Source organism: Microcaecilia unicolor, unplaced genomic scaffold (genome assembly GCF_901765095.1).
Source record: "Microcaecilia unicolor unplaced genomic scaffold, aMicUni1.1, whole genome shotgun sequence".
NCBI classification, from domain to species: domain Eukaryota; kingdom Metazoa; phylum Chordata; class Amphibia; order Gymnophiona; family Siphonopidae; genus Microcaecilia; species Microcaecilia unicolor.
Genome location: NW_021963819.1, coordinates 46,006 through 61,132, shown reverse-complemented (window position 1 = coordinate 61,132; position 15,127 = coordinate 46,006). Strand labels below are relative to the sequence as shown.

The 15,127-nt window shown below is 44.2% G+C and overlaps 1 protein-coding gene across 3 annotated transcripts in view; it reads left to right on the top strand.

The window, feature by feature from the left end:
* LOC115459666 (MTOR-associated protein MEAK7-like) overlaps window positions 1-14,078 on the top strand; it is a 45,085-nt gene extending 31,007 nt beyond the window's left edge. For all 3 annotated transcript variants that reach the window (XM_030189475.1, XM_030189473.1, XM_030189474.1), the window contains 2 exons: window positions 9,923-10,102; window positions 13,645-14,078. In XM_030189475.1, coding sequence (XP_030045335.1) covers window positions 9,923-10,102; window positions 13,645-13,764 — 300 coding nt within the window. In that variant the 3' untranslated portion in view covers window positions 13,765-14,078. The remainder of the gene's footprint in view (window positions 1-9,922; window positions 10,103-13,644) is intronic.
* Window positions 14,079-15,127: the final 1,049 nt, after the last annotated feature.

The window sequence follows — 15,127 nt, the reverse complement described above, 5'->3', positions numbered from 1 at the left end:
TAGCTTTACTGAAGTCTTCAGGTAAAGACACTGTGTGTTTCAAAACTGAGAGTACTTATGTAAATAAAGATACCATCACCTCTAATTTAATTTTAACTAGAAGATTTCCTTCTCTGCCTGCGTGCGGGGAATGGGAAACAGCGACTAACCAAACTGGCTTCAGCTTTATGACATCATCCCCGGCTACTCGTGAATTCAACACCCTTGCTTAAACTTCCTTGCTGGCTCCTTCCATCCCCACCATACCGGCTGTAAGATTCATAAGATTGGTTGAAGGAACCAGACGGAGACAGAGAGGTGGGGAAGCAGGTCATGAGATCAGAGTCACTGAAAGTCAGCTGATCATAGGCAACCAGGAAGTGGAGCTGCAGGTATACAGCAGTCCGACATTGCAGGGTAGACTGAAATTAATAAATAAGAATTTTGCTTCTGTTTGAGGTTTAATTTCTGTCACTGCAGAATGTTAGAATGATTTAATAGGTAAAATATTGGTATACAATTTAAATGTGCGTCAGACGATGGTCCAGTTATCCTACCAATAGGTAATTATCACACTGCTGGCTCACACACAGACACACATACTCTGTCTCTGTCAGACACACAAACACTGTCTTTTCAAGTCTCAAACACACACACAGACACTGACTCTGTGTCACACACACACAGAATGTGACTCTCTCACACACACAATGTGTCACACACTCTGTCTCTCTTTCTCTCACTGTGTCACACAAAAGCAGGAAACAACAGAATAGAAAAAAAAACATAAACAGTGACATTATTATAATTCAGGAAAATTACATGGCAGGAAGCCCTTGAGCCGGAAAGAGACATCAATCAAGACTGAGAGGCAACAATGGGGTGCAACACAACAGAAAAATAAAATACGGGGGTCCCATGATGCAACGCGGCTGATCGGACGCACGCGATCTAGCTCCGCTCCCGACGCCCCTGAAAATCTGCAAATTTAACCGCAAGAAGCTCTTTTAAATTACAAAAAACGGAGTCGCGTACAGCGGAAGAGCGGGGCAGCGCATCGGCGCCCTAATCAACAGCTTTACGAGGACGAGAGACGGGCATGCCCGCTAAGACTCAGCGGCCTAAAAAGACCCGCGAGGTGGAAGCGCGCGCCAAAATGGCGACGATAAACATGGCCGCGGGGGAGGTCAGCCAGCCAGCAGACGCCTTTAAAGACTTGATTCAACAAGTTACCGCAATTCTGGAAGAAAAACTATCAAAGTTTCAGACATCAGTGGAACAAATCAGAGAGGCTGTGGAGCGGCAGGGCGCGAGGCTGCAACAAGCAGAGGAAAGAATCTCCAGGCAGGAGGACAGGGCAGAGGCAGCAGACACGAGGTTGGTGGCACTTGAACAGAAATGCGGGAAACTGGAGCAGCAACTAGACGATCTGGAGAATAGGAGCAGAAGAAACAATGTGAGAGTAGTGGGACTCCCAGAAACAGTAAAGGAGAAAGACTTATGGCATTTCATGGAGACATGGTTACCGGAAAAGCTGGGATTAAAGGAGCCTGAGAAGGGATTGAAGGTTGAGCGGGTACACAGACTCGGTGCTCTGAAAGAGGGAAATGCACGCCCTAGGACGGTTATTGCCAGAATCCTAAATTATGCTGATAAGGAAAAACTTTTATTAGCATTTCGGAAAGGAAAAGGGGGCCTGGAATACGAGGGGCATAAAATCTTACTGTTTCAAGATTACTCTGCTGCAGTAACTGAACAGCGTCGAAAGATGGGACAGCATTGCAAGAGGCTGTATGAGAAAGGAGTGAAGTTTGCATTGCTTTTCCCTGCTAAAGTTCGTATCATGCAGGATAACAAGGTACTTTTCTTCACAGAACCTAAAGACTTGGAGAACTATGTGGAACGTATGCAGCTTTGAAAGTATGTTTTTCAGTGTACAGTTACCAATTTTCTTATTTCAAAAATTCTGAGACACAGAAGATATGGCCGCAGCACTGATGGCAAATGTCAGTTGACAATGGGCAGAGCCCCACAGCAAGTTCAGCAAGGGGAAGGAGGCTCTCGACATGTGTTGGACTTTTGCAGGCTAATGGATCAGACTAATAAAAGCTGCCTGCTAGAGATGGATGCACGTGGAGATGGGAGGAGAAGGATCATGCTCAGCAACGAGCTGACACCCTTCACGGTCTGGCAACAAAGAGAGCCTCCTCAAAGTTTTTACTATATTTCACTTTGCCCAAGCTGTGGGGCACGAGACGAGAAAAGTGGTAGTGCCTGAAGTATTCCACACTCAGATATGGCCTGCAAAGAATGTGAGCCCCTCAATTTGTAATTTGTAATTGATTATCTGTACGAGTTTAGTTATGTTTACGTTTTACATGCTATGGTTAACATGTTCCAAATGTTATAAGCTCCTTTAGTGGGTGGCCTGCTAAATGGTCTCCGTTAAGAGACTTAAGTTTAAAGGCATTACGTTTAATAATGTATCGCATGATACAGGCAGGGCATCATGGAGTAGAATCAGGACAGGCTCAAAGAAGGTTATAAGAGATTAACTTGTAGGGGGCGGAGGGTAAGCTCAAGGGAACGGGGAGAGTTAGTGTTAGGGGGATGAATGATGTGAAGTACTGGTTGTGTGTGGAGGGGAGAATGAATGTGATGACTGGGCGGGAGAGCTTGGAAGGCAAGGGGGGGTATCCTTCCAGGGGAGGGGGGCAGGGAGTGAAGAGAAGGGGGGAGGGATTGGGGAAGAAGTTGCTCACTACACAAATGAAGAAGCTAACTAACATACTGTATGCTGGTACAAGATCTTCCTGGGGGGTTTGGCTGGGAGGCCCCCTTGGTATGAATCTCATGATATTTACTGAAAACATTTGGCTATGGAGATTGCTTTTATATGGCTAGTTTGAGAGTGATATCACTAAATGTGGACGGAGTCCACTCACCAGTCAAGCGCTTTAAAATTTTACAGACATTACGGAAACAACAAGCTGACATCGCCTTATTGCAGGAAACACACTTGGGGAACGCTGAACATATCAAATTACGTAGAGATTGGGTGGGGGAAGTATACTACGCCTCCTACAATAATAGGCAGAGAGGTGTGGCAATCCTTTTAAAAAAGAACTTGGCCTTTGAGCTGCACAGATTATATCAAGATCCGGAGGGCCGGTACGTAATCATAGCAGGCCTTTTGCAGGGACAGAAAGTAGCTATATGTAGCATATATGCACCTAATATATATTCACAGAAGTTCTTTACCCTATTGGCTGCAAAGCTCACCACCTTTGACAACTACCCATTTATACTAGGGGGAGACCTCAATATAACCAGTGACCCCTCGATAGACAGGAAACCAGCCAAGATAGTCAGCAAAGACCATGAGGGGAGGGGGGTGAACTTTCTTATCAATGAATTGGGAGTAATTGATATTTGGAGATTATTACACCTAGAAGAGAGAGAGTTTACTTTTTTTTCTCACCCTCACGGAGTCCATGCACGCCTTGACTATGTGCTGATAAGTCAGTCTTTAGTGAGATTGACTGAGAAAGCAGATATTGGCGAGGCGGTCGTATCTGATCATGCCCCAGTATGGGTCCAACTGAGGTGGGGTGGAATGGAAAAGATGAACCGTTGGCGAATGAACCCGGCACTGTACCAGGACCAGGCCTTCTGCAAATATCTAAAGCAGGTGTGGAAAGAATATGTAGAAGACAATTCAAAGCAGCCAGTAAATAATAGAGTCTTTTGGGAAGCGGCAAAGGCAGTAATCCGCGGAAAGATATTGGCGTACACCGCTGCACTCAATAGGAAAAGGGATGGGGAGCTTCACACACTTATAGCCCAGGTGCAGGGAGCAAGGAGAGAGCTCGTCCTCGCGCCCTCAGAGGTTAAAAGGTTGGAATACGCAGCAGCAAGAAAGAGATTACAGACAGCGCTAGATGCTAGAGCATTATACGATATCCGTCTATATAAATACCGCATGCACAGATGGGGCAACAAAACGGGGAAACTGCTAGCAACCCTGGTGCGGCAAAGAAGTGGGAAAAGTTTCATAGGAAAAATTAAAGATAGACAAGGTAAAATTCAAACGGGGAGGACAGAGATTCAACAAGAATTTGTTCAATTTTACTCCTCACTCTATGCAAAGGGATCATTCTCAGAGACCAGTTGTGAGAGTTTTTTTGCAGGGCTGAGATTGCCATCCCTTGTTGAGACTCAGGTGGCTAGTCTGAACAGACCAATTGAGGGGCAGGAGGTACTGAAGGTCATAAAACAATTGAAATTGGCAAAGGCCCCTGGACCTGATGGCCTGGGAACAGAGTTCTATAAAATTCTGCAGGGTGAGTTAGTCCCATCATTTGTGGCTATGTGTGAGGAGGTACGTGACTCTGGTGATATGGGTACTGTTCTGAACCATGTACATATCACGGTACTACCAAAACCCGGTAAAGATGTGGAGCTTGTAGGTTCTTACCGCCCTATATCCCTGCTGAACCAGGACATTAAGATCTTGGCGGCAGTCTTAGCAGCGCGTCTGGGCGCAGTGGTCCCATATCTAGTGCACCAAGACCAAGTGGGCTTTGTAAAGGGCAGATTCGCCTCAGCCAACATACTGAAGGTCAGCCGCATTCTGTTGGAGGGCAGGAAAATAGCAGGGGACAAGATCATGGCAAGTCTAGATGCCGAAAAGGCTTTCGACAAAGTAGTGTGGGAATACCTATTTTGGGTACTCCGCAAATTTGGTATTACAGGCGAGTTCCTGGAGTGGGTTCAGGCATTATATAGCAATCCCACTGCCCAAATTATAATAAATGATATGCTGACTCCGGTGGTGCGCTTGGGGGGAGGCACCAGACAGGGGTGCCCCTTGTCGCCTCTTCTGTTTATCCTCACCCTCGAGCCATTAGCGGCAAAAATCAGACAAGAGCCGACTTTGAAAGGGGTTCAGGTAGGAGGTCGGGAATACCGCATAAATATGTTCGCTGACGACATGCTGTTACTGGTGGACGATGCATCCACAGGCATCTTCCAAGTGATGGACCTTATTAAACAGTTTGGCCAATTTTCGGGTTTGTGCATTAACTTTGGGAAGTCGGAGGCACTTCCAATTAGTAATCCCTGTGCCTGTGTTCAGATGTCAGACTTTCCGTTGGGATGGGCCAGTGAAGGGATCAAATATCTGGGAGTATACTTAAGTGCAAGGGTAGACTGGGTGTACAAAAAAAATGTAGTGGAAAGGCTGGAAGCCATTAAAAAGTTATGCAACAAATGGAAAGACCTTCCAGTCAGTTTTATGGGGCGAGTGGCTCTAGTAAAAATGGTCCTGCTACCGAAAATATTGTATCCCCTACAGATGGTGCCATTATGGATCTGTAAAAGGGAAGAGGGCCAATATCGCAGCATAATTACTTCATTCATTTGGCACGCGAAAAGACCCAGGATCTCATTTGCTAAATTAGTGCTAGATAAAACACAGGGAGGCCTCCGGCTCCCCGACCTTAGAGCGTACAACGTGGCAGCACTGATGCGCTGGATACATGAGTTACATTCCGGGGGATCGACTTTCTCCCCGGATGATTTTTGGGAGAGTTGGTGTGCTCCTCTAGATCCATTCGTACTTATAGACAAGGCTCAGACTAGTGGTCTTGGCAAGGTAAAAATCAGTCCATACTTGCTTGCATTGCGGAGGGCCTGGAAATGGTGGAAAGAGCTTGGTGGCACTAGGGGAGGAGTGAGTCCTTTTGTCACGTTGACGGGGAACCCAGACTTCCCAGCGGGTCTTGGAAACACGGTATTTCAATCTTGGAAAGCAAGGGGGTGTAGATACATTGGGGAATTCCGTCAGGTGGGTGAACAGACTTTCCCGTCTTTCGAGCAGCTCAAGCGTGCATGGAACTTCCCTAATACCCAGTTTTATGCTTTTTTGCAAGCCAGGGACTATGTATTGTCAATAGAACGTAAGAACGGGGGCCCGGTCACCTTTAGTAAATTGGATTTAATGCTTATGCAGGTGCCACCTATCTTAAACAAGTTGTCTATGTGGCATAAGATTATCAGGGACAACAGAAAAACTACATACCTGACACAACTAGCAAATACGTGGAGTAAAGAAATTGGGGGCACAGTAACCGAGGAAGAATTAGGGACGGCCTTTGGAGAGCTTTGCAAAGTTACACCCAATGCTGCTTTGCAGGAGATACAATTTCGCATTTTGCACAGGGTTCACATTTCCAGGGCAAAGGGGAAAGCATTGGGGCTGTGGACAGATGATCACTGTGTGAGATGTAGGGCGCATGTGGGGACTCTGCTGCACTCTTTTATGGAATGTCCCAAGCTGGATAAGCTCTGGCAGGGTGCTCTTACTCACATAGAGCGTCTGGTACAAGCGGAATTTGAATGGTCCTACTCAGTTGTATACATGGGTAGTTCGATAAACCTGAGAGAGCAAGGGCTGAATGAGGCCCAATGTAAGTTCATTATAGTGGCCACCATACTGGTCAAAAAGTGTATCCTGATGTCTTGGATAGACAATGTCCCTCCCCTGCTCAATGTGTGGATGGGTCTAATGAGAGAAATGGCTAGCTGGGTACTGAAGACAATACAACCCCAGGCATCTACAGGTTTGCAGCAATACCGACTGATTTGGGGTAGTTTTCCAGAGGCTGAAACTTTGCTAATAGATCCCTCGGCAGAGAATAATTGAGGGCTAATTGATGGATTCTAAGCTAATACACGGAAAAGAGAGTGAAAGATATCTCCAAGCAGAAATCAAGGAGATTTAGAAGTGTCGGGTTAACAGCAATGGGCAACAGGGGGGGGGAGGGGGGGATGGGAGGGATGGGAAGTTTAATCATAAAAAAGTCTAAGGTGTTCTACAAATTTACAAGACACAGTCATGCAGCCTTCCTTGTGATATACCTGTGTATTGGTTATCAATATGTTTGTTGTTGTATCAGCGGAAGTCCCCTCATAGGGACATGTTTATGTACTTTATGTTGTACTTTTTTCTGACAATATTGTACACCAAAGACACAATAAAGATATTTAAAAAAAAAAAAGAAAAAGAAAATACAACACACAGAGAGTGAACTCTGTATCGCACTCTCTCTCTTTCTTTCACACACAGACCAGTCTGTCTGTCACACTCTATCTCTGTCACACACACATACACAGAGTCTCTATCTCTCTGTCTCTCTCACACACACAGACATTCTGTCTCTAACACACTGTCTCACACAAACACACACACACTCTGTCTCTGTCTCTCATTCTCTCTCTGACACACACACTCCATCTGTCACACACACACTCTCACTCTCTGTGAAACATACACACTCTGAGGAAAACCTTGCTAGCGCCCGTTTCATTTCTGTTAGAAACGGGCCTTTTCTACTAGTCCTATATAATAAAACGCACCTCCATTCTGAAGCCAAGAAAGTGAAGCCTTGAAGCATTCCTGCAACGTTCCGGAACTACATATCGTCAATTGAGGAGATGGAGCCTTGCAGAGAGCACGAATGCTTCGAGGCTTGAAGGCTTCACTTTCTCACACACACACACACACTCTCTCTCTCACACACTCTCTCTCTCTGACACGCACACTGTCTGTGTGTGTCTCACTCATTCTCACATACACACTCCATCTCTCACCCACACACTCTCTCTCAAAAATACCTACTCCGAGGAAAGGGGGGCATGGAACACACTGGGGAGGAGAGGGAGGGGGGCATGGAACTCGGAGGGAAGGGGGGGCCTGGAACTCAGAGGAGAGGGAAGGAGGGGGTCATGGAACTCGGAGCCCCCCCACACACACACTCACTCTCTGTCTCTCGCATACACTCTCTCACACTCTCTCTCTCTCTTTCACATACACTCTCTCACACTCTCTCTCTTTCACACACTCACTCACACACACGTACACTCTGTCTCTCACATACTCTCTCTCTCTCTCTCTCTAACATACACACTCCGAGGAAAACCTTGCTAGCACCCGTTTGTGTCAGAAATGGGCCTGTTTTACTAGTGTAGATATAAATATCATGAAATCAGAACTAAATATCACTAAAATAGCTTCAAAATTATTGTAGCTGGTGGAAACAGCACTAATAAAGACTGTATTTTGTGCTCATTTTTCTACACTGTTCTATACAATACAGTAATACAAGGCCAAATCTCAGTGAGGATATCCTGTTTACTGACGGGTTCATCTTAACTGTTGTAATCTGCCTTGGGAAGCCTGGTGTTATAAAGATTGGAAGTAAAATTAAACTCTCCTTTCTTTGGGGCACATGAAATCACATCTTCACCTAATCTCTTTTGTACAAATGGATTATTCTGTTTTGAGCATGTTTCAGGAACAAGTGGTTTTTCATAAGTCAAAATAATAAAAATACATTTTTCATGCAGATCTGTTTCTTGTGGGGGGGGGGGGGCTGGGATGGAGGAGATTTCTTGCGGCAGGGACGGGCAGGAATGTGTGAGATTTCTGTCCCCATGCAACTCTCTAATCTGGACGTTGGGCAGAACTAGGTTATCCAGTTAATGGCTGGATAAAGTTTAAGGAGACCGAATGCAGAGTGGAAGAAAATCCAATCCAAGGTACCAGTCAAAACTCACAGAATGAAAACTCCAAATAGACTTTATTAGTTTTCATTCTGAGTTTTGACTGGTTTCTTGGATTGGATTTTCTTTCACTCTGCATTCGATCTCCTTGATGATTTTGTGGAAGGTGTGAACCTCTTCTTTTTTTTCTTCTTGGATAAAGTTTAAAACAGCAGAAAGGCTATCCTCAGGGCCGTGCCAACACGGTAAGCGAGGTAAGCATGGCAGGAGGGCGCCATCCTCTGGGGGGCGCCCCGCCGCACCATGCTTACCTCGCCCTCTTCTCCCCAGATCCTTTTCCTTTTTTTTTTGTTTAAATTTACCTGTGTCCGGCGGCAGCGTAGCGTTAGTGAGAAGGAGGCGGTGCTCCCCCGCCCCGACGTGTCAGTCTTCCCTTCGCTCAGTTCCGCCTTCTTCTGACATCAGAAATGACGTCAGAAGAAGGTGGGCCACTGAGCGAAGGGAAGACTGACACGTCGGGGCGGGGGAGCGCCGCCTCCTTCTCACTAACGCTACGCTGCCGCCGGGCAGAGGTAAATTTAAACAAAAAAAAAAAGGAAAAGGATCTGGGGAGAAGAGGGCGGGTAGTGTAGCGATCGTTTTCGGGGGGGGGGCAACTGCAGGGGGCGCCGGAGACCCTAGACACGGCCCTGGCTATCCTAACTTGATCTGGTTAATAGTCTGAATGTGGCTGCTAACCAGATAGGTCAATGCTGAATGTCCTGTTTTAACTGTGATCGCCAGTGTTTTGCTTAAAGCTGACTTCTGCAGTTCAGTATCAGCTGGTGTATTGTTAAAGAACTGCATAAATGAGACTTAGAGGTCTGTTTACTAAGGTGCCCCGAAACGTGACCTGCGCTGGTGTATATGCGTGTATTGGACGCACGCAGATCCACTTTTCAGTGCACCTGCAAAAAAGGCCTTTTTTTTGTAGGGGGGGGGGGGGGCGAAAATGGAACTGCAGCAAAATAAAAATTGGTGTGCGTCCATTTTGGGTCTGAGACCTTACCACCACCCATTTACTTAGCAGTAAGGTCTCACATGCTAACTGTGCGGTAATCGTCTACACACATAAAATGACGATTACCACCCGGTTTCCGTGCGTGCAGGAATATAAAAATTATTTTCTGGCGCATATAGAGGACGCGCGTAAAAAAACTAAATTACCGCCCAGACCTCGTGGTAGCCTGGCAGTAACTCCAAATTGATGTGCGTTGGGCGTGCGTAGGCGCCTATGTGGCTTAGTAAAAGGGCCCCTTAATTAGGTGATGCATAGCACTGCGAGTTGTGTAGAAATTGACCACTGTATGTGAGATATAATGTTAATCTCGCTTTACAGGGTATGGGTGGACAGCACAATTACTTTGGACTTTGGATAGACAGTAACTATGGAAAAGGACACAGCAAAGCCAAACCCAAATGCACTACTTACAACAGCCCCCAGCTCTCAGCACAGGATGACTTTTTGTTGGATGCGTTGGAGGTGTGGGCCGTCGGAGATCTGCCAGAGAGTGTGCTTGTAAGTAAAGTTCAATAGTAATTTGCTTTGAAAAACTTTCACAGCGTTCTTACAGGGGGAATTGCTCTTACAGGTATGATATTTGTAATGTTTGACCGTTACACTGTGAGTCAATCAGTATTGACCAAGCATTTGTTTAGTAAGAAAATCTTACCTCTTTTTTTTTTTTTCAGTTGTACTTTCGTTAATGTTTTATATAATATCGACATTGTGTCATTTGGATTACGATTTCAGTTAGGCTGTGATCTCCTCTTGTGCAAACTGTCATAGAACTTAAGAACTGCTCAGCCTTCTTAAGAATTAAGCACTCAGTCCCCCAAGGATAAAACATATTTTAATAGGTAAACAAATTTCAAGAGAACTCCACATGTAAAATGATATTAGTGGCTGGATATTAACTTTCTCTTAGAGGGCATAGCTAATCATTTAGGGGTCCTTTTACTAAGCCGTGGTAAAAAGTGGCCTGCGGTAGTGTGAGCGTGTCTTTTTTGGGGCGTGCGCTGGGCCATTGTTTTACCACGTCTAGGAAAAGGCCATTTTGTAAGGGGCCAGAAAATGGACATGCGCTAAAATTGAAACCAGCACGCGGCCATTTTTGACCCGAGACCTTACCGCCACCCATTGACCTAGCGGTAAGGTCTTGCGCGTTACAAGCGTGGCAAGCATGCAGCACGTGCCAACTACTATTTACCGCTGGGTAAGCAGCTCACGGTAGAAAATTGTTTTCTACCGCAGGATTTGGCGTGTGCCAAATTCAGAATTACCACCCGGCTTGTGCGCTAACTGGGCAGTAGTGCTGATTTTGTGTGTGCTGTACATGCGTAGGCCTTCCTATGCCTTTGTAAAAAGGTTCCTTACTGGTCATAACAAAACATCAGCTGAATAATTTATAAATTTGCACTGATAAACATTTGTGTTGTAGAGGATTTTTACTGAATACCAAGATTATTTTCTTATTTTTATATGATATTGAGTAACAGAAACAAGAATTAACTTTGAAATTTGTTTTGAAAAGAGTAGAAATCTCTTAGGAAAGCAAACCATCAAGCATTTTAAACACACTAATCAACAGCCAGGATGTAAGGAGGGATGAACCACCTGGATGACACTAAATTGCCTCCTGACTGCAGGTGGGATCCATCATGTCAAAACGGAGATACTGTATCAATCTGCGACATACGATTGTTGTGGAAGACAGATCTGGAGCATCTTTTGGGCTTCCCATTGCTCAGATTTGGCCCCATCATGTTGTGGGGTGTTGCCAAGGATTTACATTCTTTGGAATCCTTGTGTGGTTATTCCAGGGATTAAAGTGGCCCAGTTGAATAGATCACTTCAGTGGAGTTTTCCCATAGTGGCCCCTGTTCTTTGGAATCCTTTAAGGTTGAGGGCAGAACGTTGTCTGAAGTGCTCTAAGCAATGCTTAAAAGTTCATTTGTTTTCATTGGCTTTCTCTACAGTTAATTAAAGGGAGGGGAGTGTTTTTCTCTATTGTATATGTTGATATGGCTGCTATGTGTGTTGTGTGCTTTCCTATTTTTATTGGAGTTACTTTCCTTATTTTATTGTAAACTGCTTTGATATTGTATTAGTGTACTGAAGTGTAGTAAACCTTTTATAACTATGGCAATGTGGTTGTGAAATAGAAAGAAATAGGGATTTAGCTGGACACAAGATAAATAATAACCAAGAGTACTTTAACCATAATCAAGTAATGATCAAAATAGAAGAAGGACTTCTTTTACAAAGCCACACCAGTGAATCCTGCACAGCAGATTAGAGGAAGCCCATAGGAATTGAATGGATTTCCTCTCGTATACCGCACCGAGAATTGACAACGTGGCTTTGTAAAGGAGGCCCTAAGTGCTCTGAACTGACTGGCAAAGTGATTGCATGTTCTAAAATACTACAAGTTCCCAGATGATTCAAGTTATCCCTTACTAGTCCATCAAACTTCTATCCTCATTTGTCTGAAGATGAACAGTTCACCACAGGTACACGCATGGATCATGCTGTCATGCCACAGTGCCAACATGTAACATATTTCCAGAGCCTTTTTAATGTGTGTGGCAGTTCCTGTCTCCAACAGCAATAAAAGTGGTTATGCTTTTCCCATGCCAGCAGTAATTTTGGTGCATGATTGGCTGCAGAGGTATTTTGCTTGTTTGTTTTTGTTTAGAGCTGCCAACTTCCATGCAATATTTAGCTGTAACAGTCTTCTGGAGCGTGCTTCACTTAAAGCCTCCCACTGTGTCAGGATAGTTTTAATGTAGCTGGTGAATGCCCCATTTAAGCCCCTGCGCTCTTGTACATTGAAGTGCTTGGTCTGGGTGGTCCCTGCAGCCAGCTGCGTCGAGGAGCTGCAGGTCCTAGTGACAGTATGAGTTTTCTCATGATCAGGTGATCCTTCACGTGCATCTGAACATTGTGATCCATTTTTCCACTATAATCTGTCAAATTTGTTTCCTACAGTCCATCTCGTTTTGGATTACAAGATACTTGTCACTTCCCCCATTAGTAAGCCCTGAGATGATTGTTTTGAAGAGAATTTAATCAAATTGACTAGCAGATTGCATATTCTTTTATGTCCAAGCGGGTTTTGATCTTGAAAACGTCATATGGAGACCCAAATTGTTTGGACTATGGCTCCAGCAATGGCCCATCTGAGGTTAGCTTCTAAGAAGCTGCCACATGAAGTTCAGGTTACATTAGCATCTCACTATTCAGATATTTATTTCTGGCATTACAGAGGTTTGGACAAAGCATTGTTCAATATCTACGAGGGTCAGAAGCGTAGCCAGGTTGAGGGCACGGGGGGAGCAGAGAGTAGATGGGCAATGTCACCGGCGCATATTTTAAATACGACAGACTGCATTGGAAAAAGGCACCGGCGCCATTGGAAGTCCGTTTAGGCGAGCAGCCGCTCCCCTGGTGACCCAGCTAGCTACTTCTCTGATGAGGGTTAGAGTAAAGCATCAGGCCCCTTGGATTCTCTTTCTGATTAAAAAAAATTAATAGATATAGCCTGCCAAAAAATTGTCTCTGCCTATTGATGTGACTGTTCTCCCCCACCTCCCTTTTTGTTTACAATCCTTAGTTGGCAGTCACATGGTGTGACTACAGTGCACCGCTTATCTGTAACAGGTGTTCTCCAAAGAGAGCAGTTCACTCTGTTCCCCTTCTAGAGCTGTGCTCATTAGCTTCAAATGAGGCAAGCATGGAGATGGGAGTTCATTTAGGCTTTTTGCAGAAATTTGTTTTGTCAGTGCCATTGAATGATGCCATCTGTGTTTGTGACTTGAAATGCTGCCTTCATAAACCACAGGTTATAAGTAAATGTAAATTTTACCTTCTTATGTATCTGCCTGTGGACGTGTAATACATTCCCCCACACTCTGGTTTTGACTCGTGAGGTTAAGTGACAAACTGAATGGAGAGGAGCTGTGACCAAGCCAGTGGGGTAGCTGACATTTTACTGTGACTCAATCCTGCAATTGAAGACTTCTTAAAACCTCATTCCAAACCATATTTTTGTGTTTTAGTTAAAAGGGAAAACAAGCATCCTAGATGTGGATCCTGAGGCTCAGGCCTTATTAGAAATGACTGGAAAAAGTCGCCAGAGCGCTGGACTTCGTGACCAGGTGGAAGAGGATGAAAACTAAGCTGTGTAATAGTCACTGCACACTGAACAACATCTGTTGGAGAACTGACTATCAGGAACAGGTTATTTTCTCATATGTATCCAACTCTGGATTTACCATTCAAGAAACATGGCTACTCCTGGATAAGCTGATTAAAACCTCATGAAGCCATTCGTATTTGGCTGGATATGTACTTGAACAATAAGACTGCAGGGGCCCTTTTATTAAGCTGCGTAAGTGTTTACACGCACCCAACGCGCACGTCCAAAAATGTATTTTTGGACACGTGTATTGGGCGCATGCCAAGTGGCATTTGACGCGCATAGGTCATTACTGCATGGTTACCGCTAGGTCAATGGCTGGTGGTAAGGTCACAGACCCAAAATGGATGCGTGGCAATTTTTGATTTTACCACACGTCCATTTTCAGCAAAAAATTTTAAAAGGCATTTTTTGCAGGTGCATTGAAAAATGATTGTGCGCGCACCCAAAACATGCGCCTACACTACCACAGGCCATTTTTCAGCGCATCTTAGTAAAAGAACCCCCACAGTTAGCAATAATGTTTGTATATTTTTTTGTACATATATTAGAAATATCTGATGTCTTAACTTGGTGCACTGTTTTTGCTGATGCTGAACATTTCAGAATTCATTATAGCAGCAAATTAAGACATGATTTTATTAACATTTTTTCTGTAATGAAACCTGTAAGAAAAAAAAATCTTTATAAATCATGTCCCCAGTATTACATTTTGTAATGACTTTTGTTGTTAGGGGAGATTTCCATTCTGCCTTTATAAAACTTTAACCTCATTGTATATCTATTTTTTTCTTGAATCTAGTTTAGTGCAACTTAAAGCCCTTGGATAGAAATGCAGACACTATACAAACTGCTTGTTTTCCAAGTGAAAATAGTTAAAGATTTTTTTTAGCCCCATAATAAATGAAACTCCCTAATCTTTGTCCTGTTAGTCTGTTTTGAATAAATTGTAAGCTCTATCAAGCTGCAAACTTCTTGTAGCAGTATTTAAGAATCTGTTGATGCTTCTGTCTAAAATGTGCCTTAGTGTTACAAAGAGATTGCTTGTACATTTTCACATGGGCCTTCCACATCAGCCTATTAATTTTCTTCAAAAAATGGGAAAAGGCAAAATGAGCCAGTGTTAGATGTGCACTTTTCTAGTCTACAAATTCCCACTCTATTCAGATATGTATATGTCACTTTGAATTTCAGTATTGTTTAAGCATCAACAAGCACTGAAATCAACAAAGTATATTCTGGATTGAAGTCCCTTCTCTAATGAGCTTACACTCAGAGAGGAGTAAGTGGCTTGTCCAAGGGAGAGGTAGAATTTCAGTGCTGATTCCTAGCCATCGTTGTAG